General features: G+C 42.6%; 1 protein-coding gene across 1 annotated transcript; it reads left to right on the top strand.

The window, feature by feature from the left end:
- The first annotated feature begins 6,809 nt into the window (after positions 1 to 6,809).
- Positions 6,810 to 23,870, top strand: LOC124043874 (N-chimaerin-like). The gene is made up of 7 exons (XM_046362965.1): positions 6,810 to 7,539; positions 9,257 to 9,341; positions 17,222 to 17,395; positions 18,047 to 18,124; positions 18,951 to 19,088; positions 20,886 to 20,991; positions 21,138 to 23,870. Exons 1-7 carry the CDS (start codon positions 7,285 to 7,287, stop codon positions 21,307 to 21,309), a joined length of 1,008 nt encoding a protein of 335 aa, XP_046218921.1. The 5' UTR covers positions 6,810 to 7,284; the 3' UTR covers positions 21,310 to 23,870.
- The last annotated feature ends 1,461 nt before the right edge of the window (positions 23,871 to 25,331 follow it).

Below are 25,331 nucleotides of genomic sequence, written 5' to 3'. Positions count from 1 at the left end.
ATTTCCCGGGGAAAAGGTTGCCCAAGCCACAGCTGTAATGATATCAATACTGAACTGTAGTCTTCCCCTCTATGGAGGCTCTCAATGTGGGGGGATGCGTAATGAGCAGGTACAGTAGGGATGGTTCCATTCTGTTGCCAGATTTCAGTGGATTGTTCTCTTGCCCCTCAGTCAATTAGCCATTAGGCCATAGTTGATTCCATCCATCACAGTTCCCAATGAGGACATTAGTTATGAAAAAATTGATACGCCTCAATTTAGAGTGGTACTAGTCTGGGTACCAGTCTGTTTAGCCATCATTGCACTCATGTCATGATAAACACTCTTCGACCTCTTTAATTTAACTAGGCAAGTCATTTAAGAACAAATTAGTATTTACAATGACGGCTACCCTGGCCAAACCCTAACGACGCTGGGCCAATCGTGCACTGCCCTATGGGACTCCCAATCACGGCTGGTTGTGATACAGCCTGGAATCAAACCAGGGTCTGTAGTGACACGTCTAGCACTGAGATGCAGTGCCTTTGAGCTAAACGACTACCGCCCCGTAGCACTCACTTCCGTCATCATGAAGTGCTTTGAGAGACTAGTCAAGGACCATATCACCTCCACCCTACCTGACACCCTAGACCCACTCCAATTTGCTTACCGCCCAAATAGGTCCACAGACGATGCAATCTCAACCACACTGCACACTGCCCTAACCCACCTGGACAAGAGGAATACCTATGTGAGAATGCTGTTCATCGACTACAGCTCGGCATTCAACACCATAGTACCCTCCAAGCTCGTCATCAAGCTCGAGACCCTGGGTCTCGACCCCGCCCTGTGCAACTGGGTACTGGACTTCCTGACGGGCCGCCCCCAGGTGGTGAGGGTAGGCAACAACATCTCCTCCCCGCTGATCCTCAACACGGGGCCCCACAAGGGTGCGTTCTGAGCCCTCTCCTGTACTCCCTGTTCACCCACGACTGCGTGGCCACGCACGCCTCCAACTCAATCATCAAGTTTGCGGACGACACAACAGTGGTAGGCTTGATTACCAACAACGACGAGACGGCCTACAGGGAGGAGGTGAGGGCCCTCGGAGTGTGGTGTCAGGAAAATAACCACACACTCAACGTCAACAAAACTAAGGAGATGATTGTGGACTTCAGGAAACAGCAGAGGGAACACCCCCTATCCACATCGATGGAACAGTAGTGGAGAGGGTAGCTAGTTTTAAGTTCCTCGGCATACACATCACAGACAAACTGAATTGGTCCACTCACACTGACAGCGTCGTGAAGAAGGCGCAGCAGCGCCTATTCAACCTCAGGAGGCTGAAGAAATTCGGCTTGTCACCAAAAGCACTCACAAACTTCTACAGATGCACAATCGAGAGCATCCTGGCGGGCTGTATCACCGCCTGGTACGGCAACTGCTCCGCCCTCAACCGTAAGGCTCTCCAGAGGGTAGTGAGGACTGCACAACGCATCACCGGGGCAAACTACCTGCCCTCCAGGACACCTACACCACCCGTTGTTACAGGAAGGCCATAAAGATCATCAAGGACATCAACCACCCGAACCACTGCCTGTTCACCCCGCTATCATCCAGAAGGCGAGGTCAGTACAGGTGCATCAAAGCTGGGACCGAGAGACTGAAAAACAGCTTCTATCTCAAGGCCATCAGACTGTTAAACAGCCACCACTAACATTGAGTGGCTGCTGCCAACACACTGTCATTGACACTGACCCAACTCCAGCCATTTTAATAATGGGAATTGATGGGAAATGATGTAAATATATCACTAGCCACTTTAAACAATGCTACCTTATATAATGTTACTTACCCTACATTATTCATCTCATATGCATATGTATATACTGTACTCTACATCATCGACTGCATCCTTATGTAACACATGTATCACTAGCCACTTTAACTATGCCACTTTGTCTACACACTCATCTCATATGTATATACTGTACTCGATACCATCTACTGTATGCTGCTCTGTACCATCACTCATTCATATATCCTTATGTACATAATAATAATAATAATAATAATATATGCCATTTAGCAGACGCTTTTATCCAAAGCGACTTACAGTCATGTGTGCATACATTCTACGTATGGGTGGTCCCGGGGATCGAACCCACTACTCTACCAACTGAGCTACAGAAGGACCACATGTTCCTTATCCCCTTACACTGTGTATAAGACAGTAGTTTTGGAATTGTTAGTTAGATTACTTGTTGGTTATCACTGCATTGTCGGAACTAGAAGCACAAGCATTTCGCTACACTCGCATTAACATCTGCTAACCATGTGTATGTGACAAATAAAATTTGATTTGATTTGATTTAGACTGCTACGCCACTCAGAAGCCCAACATATCACATGGAGTACAAGGAGTTGAATGTTATCTAAACAGACTGTTCTGTTTAGATTTAATCTCAGAAATCTACACACAATACCCTATAATGAAAAAGCGAAAACAGGTTTGGAGAAATGTTTGCAAATGTAAAAATAAAGAATGAAAGAAATACCTTATTTACATAAGTATTCAGAACCTTTGCTATGAGACTCAAAATTAAGCTCAGGTGCATCCTTTTTCCATTGATCATCCTTGAGATGTTTCTACAACTTGATTGGAGTACACCTGTGGTAAATTAAATTGATTGGACATTATTTGGAAAGGCACACACCTGTCTATATAAGGTCCCACAGTTGACAGTGCATGTACTGTATGTCAGAGCAAAAACCAAGCCATGAGGTCAAAGGAATTATCCGTAGAGCTCAGAGACAGGTTTGTGTCGAGGCACAGACCTGGGGAAGGGTAACAAAAAATGTCTGCAGCATTGAAGGTCCCCAATAACACAGTGGACTTCATCATTCTTAAATGTAAGAAGTTTGGAACCACCAAGACTCTTCCTAGATTTGGCCGCCTGGCCAAACTGGGCAGTTGGGGGAGAAGGTCCTTGGTCATGGAGGTGATCAAGAACTCGATGGTCACTCTGACAGAGCTCTAGAGTTTTTCTGTGGAGATGGGAGAACCTTCCAGAAGGACAACCATCTTTGCAGCACTCCACCAATCAGGCTTTTATGGTAGTGGCCAGATGGAAGCCAATCCTCAGTAAAAAGGTGCATGACAGCCTGCTTGGAGTTTGCCAAAAGGCACCTACAGAGTCACGGACTATGAGAAACAAGATTCTCTGGTCTGATGAAATCAAGATTGAACTCTTTGGCCTGAATGCCAAGCGTCACGTCTGGAGGAAACCTGGCACCATCTCTAGTCAGGATCGAGGCAAAGATGAACGGCACAAAGTACAGAGAGATCCTTGATGAAAACCTGCTCCAGAGCTCTCAGGACCTCTGACTGAGGTGAAGGTTCACCTCCCAACCTGACAATGACCCTAAGTACACAGCCAAGACAATGCAGGAGTGTCTTTGGGACAAGTCTCTGAAAGTCCTTGAGTGGCCCAGCCATAGCTCAGACTTGAACCCGATCGAACATCTCTGGGGAGACCTGAGAAGCAATGCTCACCATCCAACCCGACAGAGCTTGAGAGGCTCTGTGGAGAGGAATGGGAGAAACTCCAAATGCAGGTGTGCCAATCTAGTAGCATCATACCCAAGAAGACTCGAGGCTGTAATCGCTGCCAAAGGTGCTTCAACAAAGTACTGAGTAAAGGGTCTGAATACTTATGTAACTGTGTTATTTCGGTTTTATTTCAATAAATTAGCAAACATGTATAAAAAACTGTTTTTGCTTTGTCGTTATGGGGTATTGTGTAGTTTTATGAGAAAAAAACAACAAATGAATACATTTTTAGAAAAAAGGCTGTAAAGTAACAAAATGTGGAAGAAGTCAAAGGGTCTGAATACTTTCCGAATGCACCGTATAACACTCCGTCATTATCACCCACCAGGCAATATTGTTTATGTTTCCATGTTCAGACGCTGTTCTTGTTTTGTATCGTTCAATGTTCTTCGTCATTAAACTCACTAACTACATTTGCTTCATGACTCCCTGCGTCTACGTTACAGAAATGCTCCGAGACCAGGTTTTGTTCCCAGGCTAGAGTTGTACAGCTCTTTATGAAACACTGTATTGAGAACTGTGGACTATCAGACAGCCACTCTCTTAGGGTTGTTAGGACCTGCTTTTAATGTTGAGCCTCTTCATTTTTTTTTTTTTTTGACATTTGGGCAATTCTGGACTGCCCTAGTTATTATGGGATCAATCTACTGACCTCACAAAGAGCCTTTTCCGAATCAATTATTAGAATGATCCTGCTCTTCTGATTAGAACATGATAATGTATCACAGGCTAAGTAATCTGTTGTGTAACGCTCAGAATGACCTTTGGTTCTGTTCAAGGCTGAGAAGAGATGTACAATTGTTCTCTCAGCCTCCTCTAGTGTGAATCCATCCTTCTACTGCCAGCACCACTCCTTCTCCTCATTTACATACAGTCATACCTCTTTAAGAGCATACTTAACAAGTATCTAGAATATTAACTCTGCTAAAATGCTATTTTTTTAGCAATGGAGTTAACCTGTAATCTATGCTCCCAAAGCGAGACATTTATTTCCCAGTTTATAGTCTATGTAGTTGTACTCAGTAAGAGTTTATGACCAGAACATGAGAGAGAATCCCTGTCCACTTTAATGGCCCATTTGTGATGGTGCTAGGCCATAGAAATGCATTAAGAAAATATTACATTATATGACAATCTTGCTGTCTGCCACAGGTGACTTTTATTACTTAACCTCTATCCCAACTCACAAATAATTTAGCCCTCATTTTGTGAGGAGAATATTATGAAAGATAGTATTAAGAAACACGTTGGTCTGTACATTTGTATTCGTGCAACAGAAATTCAAAAAGAGTTTCAATGCAACAGAAATGTATTTTCTAGAAACTCCACACAAAATGCTTGTTGTTGGATGGTTGTAAAGAAATCGTGTTTAGGCCACATCAGAGACATCATCCGAGACATGGCAGGTGCATTGGGAGACAAATGAACCCAGACGCCCAGACTTGCCCAGATGTCTAGGCGGAGAAGCAAAATGTATTAAGGTAACTGCTTTTGCATCCATCCGTTCTTCAACATGCCCTACTTGGGACATGTTTGAGAAACAAGTCCCGTCAATCAGTGTCAATTAGAGGAGCGTTCAAAGTAAGGCCACATCCTGGGTGTCAGATGCTCTCTTCATACTTGCCAGCAGGCTACATAATTACTCTGCACAGCCTCCTAAAGAACCCGGGGTCTGTGAGTGTGGACGGCTGCATATGAAAGGGCTGCCTTTCATCCGCCTCTTACATGTAACTATATACCTCCTGAAGAGAGAGGGTTCCACAGTGTGGAAGAGGAACGCTCCATTGGAAGCCTCTTGTTTCATGTCCAGCCTAAGTCCCTTTCAGTTATGCACACAGCAGTCATGCGATGTCATCATACCTGCGGTGATCTTCAAAGCCAGCTCGTCTCTAGCAGCTCTCATTTCGCCCAATCTCTCTGTGTTGGGGGATACACACACCGTCAATACGCTCTTCCTTTATTGATTGCATGAGGAGTGAGTATATGTGCACTCATACTGGGCTGCTCCACCTCCAGTGTCTTTTAAGAGGTGTAAGGATGGCTTTCTAACAACTGAGCCCAAATCAGCCTCTGGGATGGGGGAGTATAATCACATTTGACTGGCTGTGTGGATTGTAAGCAGGCTTCAGATCATTCCCAACGTGGCGCTTTAATTGTGCTCTGTATGTGATGCGGAATTTGCATACCATCCGCGTTGGCATCAGTAATAGAATAAATTAGCACAATTTCAGACAGAATCCTACTGACAGAGAGGCTCAATGTTTTCCTCTTCCATTTCTCATTATAGTAATTAAGAAATATTCATACATACATATTCATCCAATATTCATTCTTTTTTTTGTATAAAAAAATGAAAAACTAGACTACAGTATCTATGAATTTTGGTATTAGAGAAATGTACATTTGTTCAGTATAATTCTGTGATTAACGATTTCAATATTCAGCACATTATTTTTCCATAGCCGATATTGGAAGAATAAACGATATTGCTCTTCAACAGAATTTCGATGAAAGAGTATTTCATGATTTCCTTCATTGACATATTACTTGAATCTGTTTATGTATTTGAAGCCAGGAAACGAAACAAAGCTCGAAGGTACCCCAAGGAGCTTGTAATTGTGTGGGATGAGCACATCTGCGTTAATTCTCTCTGGGTTGTCTGCATGGTGACTGAAATATAGGCTTGCAGGCAGACTATTGCAGTTGAAAAACACGGCCTTGCATCACCTCTCCCTATTCATAGCGTTTCCAACTAAATTATTCATATTTTTGTGAATTTTATTTTGTGAAAGTGCATGTGTTTTAAATGTTTCATGTGCTAAATTCATGTGGTTTAAACATGTATCGAAAAAGATTCTAGCTGAAAATATGAGATGTTTATTTGTTTTTCTGTATATAATTTTGGAGTGTGGGGACAGGTCTCTGTGGTCCCTGGAACAGGAAATGGTTGGTAACCAGATTTTGAAAATAACCCTTTCTCCAACAGCCCACCTCTGTCTTTAGCTGTGAGCAGTGGCAGCTCATTGATGATGCGTGACTCATTCATTGCTCATTATCAGCCCACGCTCACTCTGACTCTTCCGACACAAGCTCTCCTGCTTTGGATCTGAGAGGGGGGTTGTAGAGGGCGGGGAAACTGCAACGATGAAGCATAAGCAGCCTCCTGCCTCACTGTGATTGGCCAGTGCGATCCATCTAATCTGTTGTGACTACTCCTCTTTCCCCTCACTCTGGTAATGCTGGCAGCATCCATCCACAGTACACACTGTGCTGTCTCTGTTCCAGAGAGAATATATCAGTTCTGCACAGGGAGGAGAGGATTAACACAACATCAGCTCATCTGCGTACACATTCAGGGAACAAATGAGCACCCAAGGCTTCTTCTCTTGTCTATCCAACTCCAACCATCACAGGACTTGAGACTCTCATCGTTGGAGCATTGTTCATCCAATTCTTGCTGTGGTGAGAGGATTTAAAGGAGGACACATACTTTTGCGTACTGGATTTTGCGATTTGTGTGTGCTGTTTTTGTTCACTTAGTTGAGAATTGTCCAATTGGAACAATGCAATTAATATTACATAGTTTAAACTAGCTCTAAGCATCCAGTTTTTTCCAGGGGGCCTCTAACTTTTTGGACGGCGCTAGAAGGTTTGCTGCTTGTTCATCTGATTTGTCCAACCTGAGTGTCAGAATGCCATCCAGGGAGTCTTACGAGGTCCAGAAGGGAGAGAAGTCCCTGGTGCAGAAGGCCAAGCTGGAGGCCAACCAGCAGGACATACTGGCAGCTGCTCTGGGGATGAGGATCTCAGGACCCCAGAAACCTCCAGCCACAATCTGGCAGCCTCTCAAACTGTTTGCCTATTCACAGCTCACCTCGCTGGTCCGCAAAGCCACGCTGAAGGACAGCAGCCTGCCGCACAAGTACGAAAAAGTCCACAACTTCAAGGTGAGACAGATCGCCACAGGAACAGTAGTTCTGTTGCACCTCTTCATGCCATTCCACTCTAAAATATGGCTTGTATTTCAGCATGTTGTAGACAGGCGGTGTTTTTTTTGTAGTACTACTGTGGTGGCAGTTGGCCACCAGAAGGTCTGTTTGGGGGGTTATGGGGCGAGAGAAAGCCTGAGAAAACAGGACTGTTTTTGGATCTGTCCAATGAGTGTTTTTCAAAAGGAAATCTGTTGGGCGGTCTGTAGTCCACTGTTGTTGGTTCGGGTACCAGATGGGGAGATTAGGCGATGGAAAGGGGGGGGGGGGGGGGCAGTAGAAGAGTGGTATCCCCATTAGGTTCCAGTCAGCAGGCTTAGCCCCTGCTCTGCTCTGACTGTTTGGGTTAGTTAATGAAGTTGGGAGCTGAGTTGAGAAACATTCCCTCAAAGGTTCTAGAACTGCTGACACTTACAGGACTCCTGCTTCTCTCTTTCCTTATTTATTTATTACTCTGCCATGCAGTCCATGCTGAATGCGCCATTAAATCATTTTAAGGGTCTGTCACACATTGTACTGTTTCAAGATCCCTTCACAACAGGAAGCAGTCTGGGCTGACATGGTTAGGGTGTAATAGTTATTGACAGAGCATTAAAATGAATAATCATCCTAAACCTTCTGTACAGCCAAGATATCTCTTTGAAGTTATGATTACAAAATATGAACTTTGGAGACAAATTTAACCAGATAGGCCAGACATAACAACCAGTGCTAAGTTTTATGGGTTAATTAAATGTTCTGTTTTTTCCACACACACACACACAAAAACATGTTTTATTGTCACGTATACCAGATAGGTGGAGTGAAATGTGTTGTTTTACAAGGTCTGCCATAGTAGTATGGCGCCCCTGGAGCAAATTATGCTTAAGCGCCTTGCTCAAGGGCACATCGACAGTTTCTTCACCTTGTCGGCTCAGTTATTCCAACCAAATAGAGTAAGGTTTCCTTTCCCTGTAAACCATGAATCACAAAAGAGATTCTAACCGTCCTGCAAATAGTATAGTCTGATGAACTCACAGTTCATCAGACTTGATACCATCTTCTCTATTGCATATGGATTGTTTTACTGCTGATCTTCTCATGCTTTCCCTGCTCCCATAGTGAGTTCACACAGTGTATTGTTGATGGCGCTAGTATTCTCACCTTATATCAAAGGGGCCATTATTGCCTCCGTCATGTAGGAAAACACCTCAGAGGGTGGCAGCACTGCCTCCTGCCCAGAGGTCTGGACCAGGCACTCCTGATTGGCTGAGCTGTTGTTATGTTGCCTGGCGGAGTGGGAGCTCCCTTCCCTGCGTGAGAATCCTTTAACCGTTGCCGTAGCACATTTCCATGACAACATGCCCCCTCACACTGGCACAGGGTCAACGGTGCCCACCCATCCTCCCCCGTTCTGCATCACCATCACATCACCACCACCACTATTCAGCCTGGCCACTCATTAATGGTTAGCATGGACTAGACATCCTGTCTGATTTGACTGGGCTCTAAACGCCCCTAATCTACAACACACACACAGAGATAATCCCTTTATTTAACTAGTTTAAGACGCTGGCATTGTGGTTTTCTCCAGGGCAACCTGGGGAAGGTATGGTACCTGTGCAGTACATGACTGCAGCTTCTGACTGCCAGCTCTCTCTCTCTCTCTCTCGCGGTCTCTCTCTCTATCCTCCAGGTCCACACGTTCCGGGGACCTCACTGGTGTGAATACTGTGCCAACTTCATGTGGGGGCTGAAGGCTCAGGGAGTCAAGTGTGCAGGTACGTACTGTGCTATACTTAACAGTAGACAGCCACTATACAGCTGCTGCTCCTGGCTGCTCTTTTCTTAACAACACGCTGTTCTCTATTTATGTAATGGACTTTTAGGTTCTCACCCCAGTATGTGGGTAACCTGGTTTTTAATGTGAGTGTTTGTAAGTATGTGTCCTATTGCGTCCCTTAATCTAAAATCCCACCATGTGTTGGGAATAGATTAGAGGAGTTGTATAATAGAGTGAAATAAGAACTCAACATCAAGCATTTACTCAGTGTGATGTAATCCATACTCCCACTAATGTGAAAGCTATGTTCTAAGAGCAGATTGTGTGTTACTGTACTAATGAATGAGAGGTCAAGTTGATGAGTCTGCTTATAGCTACTATTCCACTGTTCAAATGACAAGCTATAATGAAAATTCCCATATTCTCACGTAATGTTCAAAGCAGTTGTTTTCCACTCAACGTCAGACTAATAGTGTACTTATATGCACTCTATATGCACTCTATATGCACTCTATATCCTGTCATATTGATCAGTCCATTATCATAATGTACAGTGGCGTTCGGACTCAGACTGTCTCTCGCTCCCTCGCCCTCTCTCCCTTCTCTCTCTCTCTCTCTCTCTCTCTGCTCCAGTTGCAGGGGAAGTGGGGGGTTGAGAATGCCTCTGTGGATTCATGCGGAAATACTCACTTGATGGTCTCTGAATAGATTCACAATGTTCTAACACGTGTACGTCTAGGCCTATTTATCCAATCAGGGCTGATATTACTAGTTGAGTGATTTTGCTGCCTTTTGAACAATAACCAGTAGCTGATGTTTTGGCGCCATTTACAAGATGTACAGTATAGTCATGAGATTCCTTTGTTCCCATCTAAGTGTTTTAAAAATGTTTTTTGAATGTATTATAGTGATTTTATATCATTTTTATTATCACAGGATATTAGGTAACAAGCCATTTTATAAAGCTAGGATAACATAAAAATGTGGTATAATTGTGGCATCCAATGAATGTCGTATGTCAAAAATGGGATCATATTTCTGCGGTGAATGCATGCGTTGCCATTGTGAAGGTCTCTAAAAAGGATGAACTAATTAGCTTGAGAGCAAAAGGTTTTGGATCACACCACCCTTACAGAAAAGAAAACATGACAAATTTGCAGTTTCACGTGTAAAAAATCGTACTTTCACATATGAAACACAGTATCTGTTTTCACATGTTGAGCTTAAACTTCCTTCATTTGTGAAACCATATTTTCACATGTATTACATTTAGAGTTCACATGTCAACACCACCTTTTATTAACATGTGAGGAGAATTACATGTTTTCGCCTTACATGTGAGTTGCAGTTTCGCATGAAATTTGTGGTTTCACATGTTAACTTTCACATGGAAATTGGATATGTAGTTTCACATGTGAAAAACAACCACATGGAAAAATCGAATTTGCAGTTTCATATGTGAAAAACTTTCACGTGATTGATTCACATGTAAGAAAACTTGATATTTACTCCAATGTTTGTATGCAAAGTAAATGTAAACAAACATGTTTAAAACAAAAATGTTGATATCGTGGATGGTTATTCCATGCATTCTTAGCGTAATCTATGGATTTAAGAGTGGTTGCATTTCTCCAGCCCCATCCCTCTGCTTTTTACCGAAACCGTGGCGGGGATACACTTTGTTAATGTTTAAATTAAAGATTGCGGCTTAAAACACCTTCAATAGAGTAATAGTGTTATTATATGGTGTAATCCTCTATTAAGTGAGTTACTTTTGCGCCATTAATATCAAGTAAAACTTCTGAAGTCGAGAACAACATTCTTCGAATTGCCAACAAAAATAATGATACTGAAAGCAAAATAGCAAGTATTAATAGCAAAACCAAATATTGCAAGGAAATACTTTTTAAATGCGAGGGGAAAAAAACATATTCAGTGATAATAAAAAATAAATAATAATAATGATAATGCAATTCAATATAACGCCTCCCTCTTTTCTGCAATTTTTTGTTGTTACCCTGGCCTTTGCTTTCCATGCCTTTTTGAAGTTTTGTTACATTCATTCCAGCAATATATCACCCTGCATCCCACTTCTAGTTTGCCTCTGAAGCTAAGCAGGGTTGGTTCTGGTTGGTCCCTAGATGAGAGACCAGATGTAGCTGGAGGTGGTGAACATAATCATGTGAAAAATAATGAAATGTGGGGAGAAAACAAGTGAGAAATTCACGTGTCCAAAAACCACGTGAATGATTTCACATGTACAAAATATCCGAAATGATTCAAAATTATCATGTTTTTATCATTGTTTTTTGATAAACAGAAGTCCCCAGGTGTTGATAATGAGGTATTAACGTGGACTGATGTGTGTGTTTAATATATTATTGATGTGTCACAGTGAGCCACACATATGTCTGTGGAAGCTGAGCCATGAATAATTTATGCGCTGCCTTAGAAAGCAGATGACAATCGAATGAAAAGCGCCTATTTTTGGAGATTCTCTGTAGACTTTTTTTTACATTCCTTCAGACAAAACCCATGGCGACCAGAATCTAGGACAGTGAAGTCTTATGCGATGTTTGAATTTAGCATTCCAAAAATGTGCTCCCCCTTTCTTTCTGTATGTGTTTTTGGGCAAGTGCCAGGAAGCCAGATCCTGCCAGTGCTTGTTGTGCCACATTTCCTCATCAGAGGACGCCCCCCAGTCTCATACCATCATGCCCATGAAGAAAACAAAGCTCGGGGCTCGGGGCTCTGAGCTATGAGCGCTGGGAAGGAACTCCAGTTCCTCCCGCATTAAAAACCAGAGAGCTCGGTCACACAGCCCATTCTCTATTCATCCCCATTCTATGCAACTACGATGGTGCCGAAGAGGAGGGCTGCCGTCTTATCGGCTATTAACCAACCATGCTATTTTGTTTGTTTTTCCGTGTTGTGCGTAACTTGTTTTGTACATAATGTTGCTGCTACCGTCTCTTATGACCAAAAATCAGAACTGCGAATGCTCACCTCAAACTGGACGAAGAGTTCTTCTTCAATGAGTCGGACGGGAGGGATATACTACTACAGACACCCGACCAAACCCAGATCCCCGTTATTCGCTGGAGAAGGAAACGTAGATTTTGCGGAAAGAGATCAGGGTGCCTTGCGAGGATCAGGCGACGAGTGGCTAATCTGCCATTGCCTTCCGTCCTGCTAGCTAATGTTCAATCGCTGGAAAACAAATGGGACGAGCTGAAAGCATGTATATCCTACCAACGGGACATTAGAAACTGTAATATCTTATGTTTCACCGAGTTGTGGCTGAGCGACGAGATTAAGAACAAACAGCTGGCGGGTTATACACCCCATCGGCAGGGCAGAACAGCAGTCTCTGGTAAGACACGGGGCGGGGGCCTATGCATATATGTGAACAACAGCTGGAGGTCTCAATGGTTTTGCTCGCCTGAGGTAGAGTATCTCATGATAAGCTGTAGGCCACACTCTACCTAGAGAGTCTTCATCTGTATTGGCACTAAAACCGTGCTCAATGAGCTGTATACAGCCATAAGCAAACAGGAAAACGCTCATCCAAAGGCAGCGCTCCAAGTGGCCGAGGACTTTAATGCAGAGAAACTTAAATCAGTTTTACCTCATTTCTATCAGCATGTTAAATGTGCAACCAGAGGAAAAACTCATTCTCGACCACCTTTACTCCACACACAAAGCTCTCCCTTGCTCTCCATTTGGCAAATGATTCCTGATTACAAGAAAAAATTCAAGCCGGAAGCAACAGTGACTTTGTCTATAAAAAAGTGGTCAGATGAAGCAGATGCTAAACTACAGGACTGATTTGCTAGCACAGACTGGAATATGCTCCGGGATTCTTCCGATGGCTTTGATGAGTACACCACATCAGTCACTGGCTTCATCAATAAGTGCATCGATGATGTCGTCCACACAGTGACTGTACGTACAGTACATACCCCAACCAGAAGCCATGGATTACAGGCAACATTCGCACTGAGCTAAATCGGAGAGCTGCCGCTTTCAAGGAGCGGGACTCTAACCCGGAAGCATATAAGAAATCCCGCGATGCCCTTCGACGAACCATCAAACAGGCAAAACATCAATACAGGACTAAGATTGAGTCACACCGGCTCTGACGCTCGTCAGATGTGGCAGGGCTTGCAAACTATTACAGACTACAAAGGGAAGCACAGCCGAGAGCTGCCCAGTGACACAAGCCTTCCTACCAGACGAGCTAAATTACTTCTCTGCTCACTTCGAGGCAAGTAAGACTGAAACATGCATGAGTGCATCAGCTGTTCCCGGACGACTATATGATCACACTCTCCGCAGCCGATGTGAGTAAGACCTTCAAACAGGTCAACATTCACAAGGCCGCAGGGCTAGGCGGATTACCAAGAAGTGTACTCTGAGCATGCGCTGACCAACTGGCAAGTGTCTTGACTGACAGTTTCAACCTCTCCCTGTCTGAGTCTGTAATACCAACATGTTTCAAGCAGACCACCATAGTCCTTGTGCCCAAGAATACTAAGGTAACCTGCCTAAATGACTACCGACCGACCTGTAGCACTCACGTCTGTAGCCATGACATGCTTTGAAAGGCTGGTCATGGCTCACATCAACATCATTATCCCAGAAACCCTAGACCTACTCTAATTTGCATACCGCACCAACAGATCCACAGATGATGCAATCTCTATTGCACTCAACACTGCCCTTTCCCACATGGACAAAAGGAACACCTATGTGAGAATGCTATTCATTGACTACAGCTCCGTGTTCAACACCATAGTGCTATCAAAGCTCAACACTAAGCTAAGGACCATAGGACTAAACACCTCTCTCTCCAACTAGATTCTAGACTTCCTGACGGGCTGTCCCGAGGTGGTAAGGGTAGGTAACAACACATCCGCCATGCTGATCCTCAACACGAGGGCCCCTCAGGGGTGCGTGCTCAGCCCCCTCCTGTACTCCCTGTTCACTCATGACTGCACGGCCAGGCACGACTCCAACACCATCATTAAGTTTTCTGATGACACAACAGTGGTAGGCCTGATCACCGACAACGATGAGACAGCCTCTATAGGGAGGAGGTCAGAGACCTGACCGTGTGGTGCAAGGACAACAACCTCTCCCTCAACATGATCAAGACAAAGGAGATGATTGTGGACTACAGGAAAAGGAGGACCAAGCACACGCCAATGGCGTCCACATCACCAACAAACTAACATGGTCCAATCACACCAAGACAGTCGTGAAGAGGGCACGACAAAACCTATTCCCCCTCAGGAGACTGAAAAGATTTGGCATGGGTCCTCAGATCCTCAAAAGGTTTTACAGCTGCACCATCGAGAACATTCTGACGGGTTGCATTACTACCTGGTACGGCAACTGCTCGGCCTCCGACCACAAGGCACTACAGAGGTTAGTGCGTACGGCCCAGTACATCACCGGGCCCAGTACATCACCAAGCTTCCTGCCATCCAGGACCTCTATACCAGGCGGTGTCAGAGGAAGGGCCTAAAAATTGTCAAAGACTCCAGCCACCCTAGCCATAGATTGTTCTTTCTGCTACCTCATGGCAAGCTGTACCGGAAGCACCAAGTCTAGGTCCAAGAGGCTCCTAAATAGCTTCTACCCCCAAGCCATTAGATTCCTGAACAGGTAATCAAATGGTTACCCAGACTATTTGCATTGCCCCCCCGCCCCCAGAACGCTGCTGCTACTCTCAGTTATTATTTATGCATAGTCACTTTAATAACTCTACATACATGTACATATTACCTCAATTACCTCGACACCGGTGCCCCCACACATTGACATTGACTCTGTACCGGTACCCCCTGTATATAGCCTCGCTATTGTTATTTACTGCTGCTCTTACTTTTTAAAAAACATTTATTTTAGGTTTTTTCTTAAAACTGCATTGTTGGTTAAGGGCTTGTAAGTTAGCATTTCACTGTAAGGTGAAATGCTAACACCTGATGTATTCGGCGCATGTGACACATACAATTTGATTTGATGGTGGAGAACTACATATAATATTATATATGCTGCTGCCATTAGAGATGGTGTATTATGCTGCTGCCATTAGAGATGGTGTATTATGCTGCTGCCATTAGAGATGGTGTATTATGCTGCTGCCATTAGAGATGGTGTATTATGCTGCTGCCATTAGAGATGGTGTATTATGCTGCTGCCGTTAGAGATGGTGTATTATGCTGCTGCCGTTAGAGATGGTGTATTATGCTGCTGCCGTTAGAGATGGTGTATTATGCTGCTGCCATTAGAGATGGTGTATTATGCTGCTGCCATTAGAGATGGTGTATTATGCTGCTGCCATTAGAGATGGTGTATTATGCTGCTGCCATTAGAGATGGTGTATTATGCTGCTGCCGTTAGAGATGGTGTATTATGCTGCTGCCATTAGAGATGGTGTATTATGCTGTGGCATTAGAGATGGTGAGATAGAGAACCATTGGGGATCCCAGGCACGGTAAAGGTTAAACTACATGATAGTGTGTTGATTGGCTACCAGCGGGACTGGACCCTTACCTCTATCCCCACCTCCAGTGTCAAACCCTTTTAGCCATATCAGAGCAGAGCTTATCCTCACTGGAGTGTCTTCTCCTCGCCATGGCAACAGAGCTGACAGTGCAGTAAAGCAGTGTCTTTCTGCAGGCTCCTAGGCTCCCTTGGGGCTCTCCCACCACATCATTGTGTGTGTGTGTGCGTGCGTGCTCACATGCACAACACCAGTTCAGCAGACCTGTGCCTGGTGAGAGGCTGCCCTCTATTACACTGCTTGTCTCATACCCTTAAGAGAATCATCTCTTAAACGTAATTACATTTCTGCATCAATGCACATTAATAAAGCCTGGTGAAATTTCTCTGAGGGCCCATATTAATCAAAATATTTATAGTTATACCAGTAAATCATAGTCTTTTTGTGATTTTTTTATTATTGATATTTGAGGAGCAAAATTGATGACATATTTCCTCTGAATCTAGGTCTGATGTTGCCCGCCGCGGCTGAATTTCTTCCTGCACGGCCATTGTGTGCGAGCCCAGATTCTGGGGGAGAATGGAGCATGCATGCCTGACTCTCCCTCCTCCAGGCCACGTTGTTTTCAGTGGCCTCTAATTCCTTCTAAGAGCGTCTGTTACAAAGCGGAGCAGGAGTCGCTCTGCGTCTGTTCTCTGTAGGCTGCTGTGCTGTGCTCAGTGTGCTGTGCTCCCTACAAGCTGATATCTGCTCTGATTCTGAGGCAGGCAGTTGCACCTCAGGCCCCAATCACTAGTACTGAAGACCAAAGCAGCGTGAGATGCTCATTAAAACTACATATTCACTGCTTAGAAGAGCATAAATGAGGAGCATGTTGAGCTACAAATTATTTGTGTGTGTAAAAATGACAAAACAAACCAAGCTACATAGGAAAATCAAGAATACATTTGGTAGTTATAAGATCAAACTTTGTGGAATTTGTTATGAATTATTTTTATGCATGAATGGCACACTGTCTAAATGAGGGATTGTTTGTGGACCTGTGTTCCACTCCGGTGCTCAAGGTGACTCCATTAACACCCCTGGCAGCTGACCAGTGAGTGAAGTCAACAGCTAGGACAGAATTCTCCAGTCGTCCAATGACATGCCGACGGCAAATATTGATCAAGAAGATGTAGGCCTTAGCAAGCAAAAACAAAACACGCCAGTCAACTCAAATGAAATGAGCAATTTGGGGGATGCAGGCTAATCATTTTGGTGCACTTCCATGCTCAATCAGGTCTATTATTTCCCTGGAAGATAGTATCATTGGAAGATCTCCCTCTTAGGTTGTCCAGTCTGACTCTCCTCTTCCTCTTGTCTTTCAGATTGTGGTTTGAACGTCCACAAGCAGTGCTCCACTATGGTACCCCGCAACTGCGTGCCAGACCTGAAACACGTCAAGAAAGTGTACAGCTGTGAGCTAACAACTCTGGTGAAAGCTCACAACACCAAGCGACCCATGGTAGTGGACATGTGCATACAGGAAATTGAATCAAGAGGTGAGCAGAAGATAGATGGCCATGGCTCTATGAAAATACTTGGAAATGACACCGTTCACTCCCTCTTTCCTTTTCAGGAAATGTTATATTTTGAGAATTGTAACGGAATTGTAATGTAATGTGCTGGACTTGCGCACAAACCCAATTCAGTGTAGGGAGTAGAAGGTGAAGGACTAATGATTGTAACGTTGGTCCTATCCATTAATATGACTTGGAGAGCTGATGGGAGGCCTGGTAATTGTACACGTGTAATGGAGAATAGTTTACTGTGTTGCTGCTGCTGCCTCAGTTGATTGCATTCCAGTTGAATCACTCAACGGTGTAAAAACCCTCATTTCTACCTCATTGTCTAGCCCGGTAATCTACGTCTGTAACTAATGCTATGTTTGATTTATGTCTTTATTATTTTGTCCAATGGTGCGGAAAACTATTTGCATCTGCCCATGTTATTCCCTGTGTGCTATTGTAGACATTCTTAATTTCTCATGCATATCGAAGAGCTGTTAATGACATTCTCTATGTTGCCCAAGGTGACCGCTGAAGGTGAATTTGCCTCCATTTATTTTGCTCTTGGATGCCCACTTCAGTCCTATGTTGTGTTATGGAAATGCAGAATTGTTCATTTAATCTCCCTCTATCCCTCTGTCATAGGTCTGAAGTCTGAAGGGCTCTACAGGATGTCTGGATTCAGCGATTCAGTCGAAGATGTCAAGTCGGCATTTGACAGAGGTGCGTCTTCTTTTGACACCCCTATCCTTCTGTTCGAGTGGTACCAAACCCCCTCGGGTGCCTCTCACAGTAGCTTGTCAGCTCTTAGCGCCTCCATGTGTGCTCAATGTGATGGTTTACATTGAACTAATCTTTGAGTTAAACAATGTGATGTGTTTGCATATTTGTGATTAATGGGAAAGTGACACATTTGTGGAGGGATTCATCTCCATCTGGAGAGCATGGCTCATCCTGACACGGTCCACTCACAGGATTTACAGATAGGGCCATGGGCCAGCTCTGGGGATGGCAAATTATTGGACTAGTTCAAAGGCTGTAGCTGACCGAAATGTAATTCACCGTAGTATTAAACCTCCAACTTCATTTATCTACTCCAGTTAAGGAGGCAGTTAGCCTGCCTCGTTCTCTACCCAGTGCAGAGTGAGTTTAGAAATGGATTGAGGGCAACCCTGGAGCTATGGGCTGAACCTTAGCTAGACCAGTGTATGGGAGATCACCTATGACAAGCGTGTCATTCCAGCTCACAACACTGTGATATGTAGACCCTCAGAATTAGGCCATGGCCTGCTCTGGATACTGTGTCGGACTCAGGAACAGTCGGAGGAAAGCAGGCCAGGCGAGTCAAAGCAGAGGACCAGCCTAGATTTCATCCCCCACGGTGACACAATCCCTTTAGTCCTCAACTTACACTATACCACAAGCACACCATGCTGATTGAACTCAATTTCCTTGAGTTCAATCAGCAAGACGAATGTAATGTAATGTCTTATGCACATCCAGACAGTTCTTCCCTCTTTTCTAACAAATGTGTTATATCTCTTCACAGATGGTGAGAAGACAGACATCTCTGCAAACGCTTATGAAGATATCAACATCATCACGGGAGCACTTAAACTGTACCTCAGGGATTTACCCATTCCTGTCATCTCATACGATGCCTACCCCAGGTTCATTGAGGTTGCAAGTGAGTTCAACAAAAGCAGCTTTTTCCTCTTCTCTGCTGGTTAAAACCATGTATAATTGTTTTCGTCACGCACCAGCACCATGGAAAATGTACCATGCAAGAAGAACTACCATTGATGTGCCTTTTCATATATGTGGTTAAATTATGTAAATCCCTCAACATTAAAGCCATGATGCATTATGGAAGCATTCAGTGAAAATGTATTCAGGTCTTCCTTTTTGCTCTGTGAGTGTTCAGAAATGATTCTGCAAAATAGATCGTGATGTTTTTTAGTTTTCATTGTTGTGCTTTACTGAATTTCCACTATTTATGTATCGTTATTACCAATCCTGGGCATTCAGTGGAGAATGTAATGTACTTTCATGCAGTCCACATAAAATGAGCATCAGATGCTTCTCTCCCTTTGAAGTTCTTATGGTTCTGTTTTAGAAAATGACTCTTGTGTGGTAATCAGTTATATCGAGTGCACTCTGATGTGAAGGGGAAAACCCTTGTTCCATGTCATTTCGCCAAGCCATGACACCCACCATCTCAGATTGTTCTGAAATTCTTTCTGTATTTAGAAACAGGTAAGATTCACATTCCTGAAACATTATATTGTTGAAATGAAGTGTTATCTCAGAGAAATTAAGCTAATTGATTGCACTCAAATTGTCCATTTTAATTTATACGATTCAGATAATATTCAATAAGTATAGTACCCAACATCCGATTTGGACCAAACTTCTTCCTACCAATGTGTAAGACACAATGAATCCAAAATAATAGTGAAAAGCAACCCACTGATGCCCACACCCCATGCCAACCCCACCCCAACAACCAGTATACAGTATTAGTTCTCTATGTTTGTCATGTAGTATAACGCCACGGCTTGGAGTATTGCTTCTCCATACTATGAAATGTATTCTCTGTGAATCTGGTGGTTTTTTTTCATTGTTCAGAGAAATTAGTAATTGAATTCACTCGCATTATTTACCAAAAAGTAGTGTGAAAATACCAGGTTTTGACCACTAGATGCCACTGTACCTGCTATCCAACCACACTCTTTTATCCAAATACTGGTCTCATTTGTTTTATTCAATAGTTCACAACATTGCCTTTTTGCAACTTTGGGTAGAAAACCAATAGATTTGCCTCATGATTAACATAAATTGTGTGGTCATCCTCACAATTCAAGCCAGTCCTCCATGAAAGCAAATTAGTTTGTTCATATTTTACGCTTTAACCTGTGTCCAGGAAATGTCCCCTTCAAAAAAGGGATTAGTTACCTTTAGACCATTCCTGGTGAACAAACAAACCATTAGGCTACAGCAGTTCTAATGGTTTCAATTTTAAGGTCTCTAATGGTCTTCAATGGTAAAAGGCCCAAACACACACTGTATAGTGTTTTGCAATTGTAATGGAATTGGGTTGCGTTGGGTTTAATGGTTTATGTCACTAATCACAATACATATAGAGCCACAGCTTCAGTTATAAATTAAAATGGCCAATTTGGGTGCAATCAATTAGCTTAATTTCTCTGAGATCAAATTATATTTCGACAAAATAATATTTCAGGAATGCTTATCTTACCTGTTTCTAGCTACAGAAACCATTTCAGAACAATCTGAGATGGTGAGTTTCAAAATCGTCTTTCTTGTGCTTTTTTGAGGTGGAACAACCCACACGATAGTAAATCATTTCAGTGAGAACCATTGAGCACGGATATTTCTATGGGAGGTTTTGAGAGTGTCTTGTGAGAGTCTGTAGACAGAGAGACTGCTCTGCTTTCACCCCGTGCTTCTGTTTGCTTCTCAGAGCTGGAAGACCCAGAGAAGCAGCAAGAGGCCTTCCGTGAGGCTCTGGAACTTCTGCCTGCAGCACACAGTGAAACCCTGAGGTACCTCATGGTCCATTTAAAGAGGTGAGTTATTGACACCCTCTAGCTTCTCTGCAAAACAACGTGTTACCCTGGTGATTTGTAAGAGCATCCTTGTTTATCTGAGACATATGGTTATAATTGAATGCTCAGATTGTTAATTGCCTCTCCTTGATGTGCCTCTTCTACAGGGTAACGTTGAATGAGAAGGACAACCTGATGAATGCCGAGAACCTGGGAATTGTTTTCGGGCCCACCCTCCTGCGTGCCCCAAACCTGGATGCCATGACGGCACTCAACGACATCCGTTACCAACGGCAGGTGGTGGAGTTCCTTATAAAAAATGAAGACACCCTCTTCTGAAAACATACATCCATTCTGCTGAGATATGGAAGGAACGAGACACTTTTTTTTGTAAAACAGCTTGATGCTGCCTAATCACTTTTTTTGTGCGAGGACTTGAATAGTAAGGCATCTTTGTATTACATTTGTTATATATCCATTTCCACTTCTAGTGGATTAGTGCTGAACCACACTTTTTCTTCCCCTGTAACGGGTGTGGATGATGATGTACCTTAAACTTTGCATGTCTGTCTCCCCATTTTTGTCGGGGCTTGTGTAGAACACTGATGGACCAGACTTGGCCACGTCTTTATTTTGTATAGCTTTGTAGAAGTAACCCAGCATGTGGTAAAGATTGTGAAACATTGTTACTCTGCTATTATTTGTCCTGTAGATGTACAGTACCTCCCGCCCGGTTGCCTATTAGGCAATTGTTTTTGTGAAACATTGTATACCTGGATGTGAAATAGACTACTGTGTCTTCTCTGAACCTTTGTAATGATCTTTGACTGATCCTGTCTTGTTTGCCTTTTCAGCTGTTTTATATGCAAGTCTTCTTTAGGGGAAATTCAAAGCCTCTTTCAATCAGAAAACAAGTAATCAGTGTACTTTTAAATGTTCTGTTACATTTCCCGACAGTCAAAACTTTATTGCATTCAAACTACTACATTTGTGCAGTTAATGTTTTTTTATTGTAATATTTGTTTACTTAATTTGCTCATGTACATTTTAATTTATTAAACCTTGCTTTCTGAAAATGCACTGGTATGGCCTGAGTCATCGCAATTGTTCCAGTAACAATGAAGCTGTTGAATAAGCATTTATTGCAGTGCATGATAATTTTAGAATATGGTACAATATGTCCAGACACCAGACATTGAAGTACATGGCATGCTACATTTGCGTGCACTTGCAAAATGACCTTGATAAAGGGGGCTGTTCCTCTCAATCTGCATATTGAAATGAACAGGCAGTGCTATAGACGGCCCAGGGCCCACATGACCGTGTGCAGCGTCCCCTCAAACTATGTGTCAATCACAATGATTCGCTCTTGAGATTAAAACAAAACCCACAATACCTTTAGGCACGGCCTTCTCTCCATCCAGATGTTTAATTGCTGGATACATATGCAAACATTGTCCCTTGGGGTTTATGCATTTTTAGGTTTAATTAACCCACAAGCAATTTCTTTCCACACATTTTCCAAAAGCCAGTGATGTCTTATCTTCCTTACTCGCGGCTCATTATAAGATCAAAGTGTACCCTTGCATTTGTGCTGCCAGTGAACTAAAGCTGTTGTTATTTTGGTTCATGTGTTTTTCCTGATTGATTCATACACTTTCCGCTGAGGGGTATACTATAAAATAGGATCAATGAGTTAGCCAGCTAACTTTAATAAGCAACCATAAAAAAACATTTGATTTTCAGATTCATTAAGAAGGCTAAACAGTCAGGTCCATAATTATTGGCAACCTTGATAAAGATGAGCAAAAATGACTGTATAAAATAAATAATACAAAAGACTGAGCTATATTGTTTACAAAAACAAACGACATGAAATTAGAGCTCTTTGGCCATGCACACCACTGGTGGCTTTGGCGTTGAAAAATAGAAGCATATGAAGAAAAGTATCTCATACCTACAGTCAAATATGGTGTTGGTGTCTTTGATGTTAACGTCAACTTTACCAAGTAACAGGACATTTTTTGCCAAAAACCTGAGTTCCTCTGCCAGGAGGCTGACACTTGGCCGCAAGTGGATCTTCCAGCAAGACAATAACCCCAAGCACTAATCAAAATCCACAAATAAATGATTAATTGACCACAAAATCAATCTTTTACAATGGCCATTTCAGTCTCTGGACTTGAACCCCATTGAAAACCTGTGGTTTGAATTGATGAGGGCCGTCCATAAGCACAGATGAAGGACATCAAGGATCTGGAAAGAATGTGTATAGAGGAATGTTCTAAGATCCCTTACAATATGTTCTCCAATCTCATAACGCATTTTAGAAAAAGGCTCAGTGTCGTTATCCTCACAAGGGAAGGGTACTAAAGTATTGAAAACAGGGGTGCCAATAATTTTGACACCTATCTCTTTTAGCACATTATTTATTACTTGTTAAACAAATGTTCTTTCACTGAGCAATTGTATCAGTATAAAATAATATAATTTCCCAAACAATTTTTGCATTCACTATTCCTCACTATTTATATTATTTATTTTATAAAATAATTTTTGCTCATCTTTATCAAGGGTGCCAATAATTATGGACCTGACTATATATGTGTTTTGGTTGTTGAGTCAATTAGAGCATGCCCATTTTAAGCTGAACTTTCTTTAAAAGTAAAAGTTCATTCCAAAAATATTTAGGCAAGTTAGCTGGCTAATTCCTTGATCCTGCTTTGTAGTATACCCCTTAGGAGATCTCACTGACCATGGTTTCTTGGTGGAGAACCACAGCCATCCTGAATGACAGCATGTGAAATCCCATGATGTGAAATCCCATTAAATGCTCTGCCATTGTTCTCGTAGTGGAAACACTACGCATTTAGGCTGGATTATTAAAAACGATCTACACGAACCTTCCCCAAGCTTTTCTGTGTTAATCACCTCATGCTTTTTTAATGCTTTCCCATTTTATACTCAACTCTTTGTGGCTACTGTATTCATGCTTCAGTATGATTTATACCTGTGCAGGAAATCTTGACGTCTTTATCGCTGGGGTTTATCATTTACATTAGGTTTGAATTAATGGTGAAATAATGCAGCTCTACTTTCGGGTTGATTGGTCGACAAAATTGTAATTTCTTGTTATTCTATTTAATTTCAGCGTTTTTATTATGCATCTCTATTAGCTGCAGCCAGTAGTCGACCAAACCAAGAAACCCATTTAAGTGTTCAGACTACTGCTGTGACAATGTTATGACAGACCTATCTTCATGCAGATCAAATAGAATTTGCTAAATATACCATGGGATGGCTGATTCATATGCACATTAATGAATCTAAATGTTTTAGTGCTTCTGATCCATGAGACTGTCTTCTCTCTGTTGATTGGATGAAGCTGTGTGACATTTTGTCCTGCATATAGGCTGACCTACATTTCCAACTGCTAAAATATGCTGAAATATTTGTATGTAATGCTTGTCCCAGATACGGTAGTCGTATATTGAGTTCTCAATGTGGACATTTACTATATTTTTCTATAGCCTATGTCACTATCATATTGTAGAAATTTGGAGACATTTTTAAATAGCATAGGCCTACATTAAATAAAATTGCATCACCAAATACAAATATCCCGTACTATACAGCCATTGCAACGCTTCCCCCATCCATCATACCCATAAAACAAAATGTACATTAAACAATTGACCTGTAAAATACCCTTACAACATCAAAGAGCTCTTAGAATAGCTTTAATTGTAATTCATGTTAAATGATAGAATATATTGATAGTAAATATAATTTATCTTCAGAACATTAAACAATACACATCAAACTAAAATGCTATTTTTGGGGTTAAATATTGTGTCAAAATATCCATGGAAAGTGTGTCAAAACACACTCCATGGAAAGTGTAATCCACATAATCTGTTAGGGAGCAGAAACAGGCAGCGGGAGATGCTCAATGCAGTGCCATGCCGAGCAGATGCTCCACAGACACCACATTACTATTATTCAGATTAAGAGAGCGTTTTAATCACATGTAGAAAATAGACTCAAATAGGTCTGACTGAGAGAAACTCCCGCCGGGCTAAATAAGGGCCGACTCCTGCTGAAAGAATGAACTGGTTCTCAACCGCAATGATAGGATGACACAGTCCCACTGCCTGACCACGTTGAGGTTGAATGAGCAGATTCAATGGGTTTCTCCAGGGTCACATGGGTTGGTTCCAGGCAGGAGGTACTTAGAGGTTGTAGGATTCAGGTGGTCTATGATTGGTATGGGGAGGGTGGAGGGGGTAGAGAGACAGATCTCTCTTGATTCAGACATTGACAAAATTGCAATTTGCCACTAAATAAGATGAATGATGTGG

This window comes from Oncorhynchus gorbuscha, linkage group LG09 (assembly GCF_021184085.1).
Source record: "Oncorhynchus gorbuscha isolate QuinsamMale2020 ecotype Even-year linkage group LG09, OgorEven_v1.0, whole genome shotgun sequence".
Lineage (NCBI taxonomy): Eukaryota > Metazoa > Chordata > Actinopteri > Salmoniformes > Salmonidae > Oncorhynchus > Oncorhynchus gorbuscha.
The sequence above is the reverse complement of the archived record's forward strand: the minus strand, read 5'-3'. Positions and strand labels throughout refer to the sequence as shown.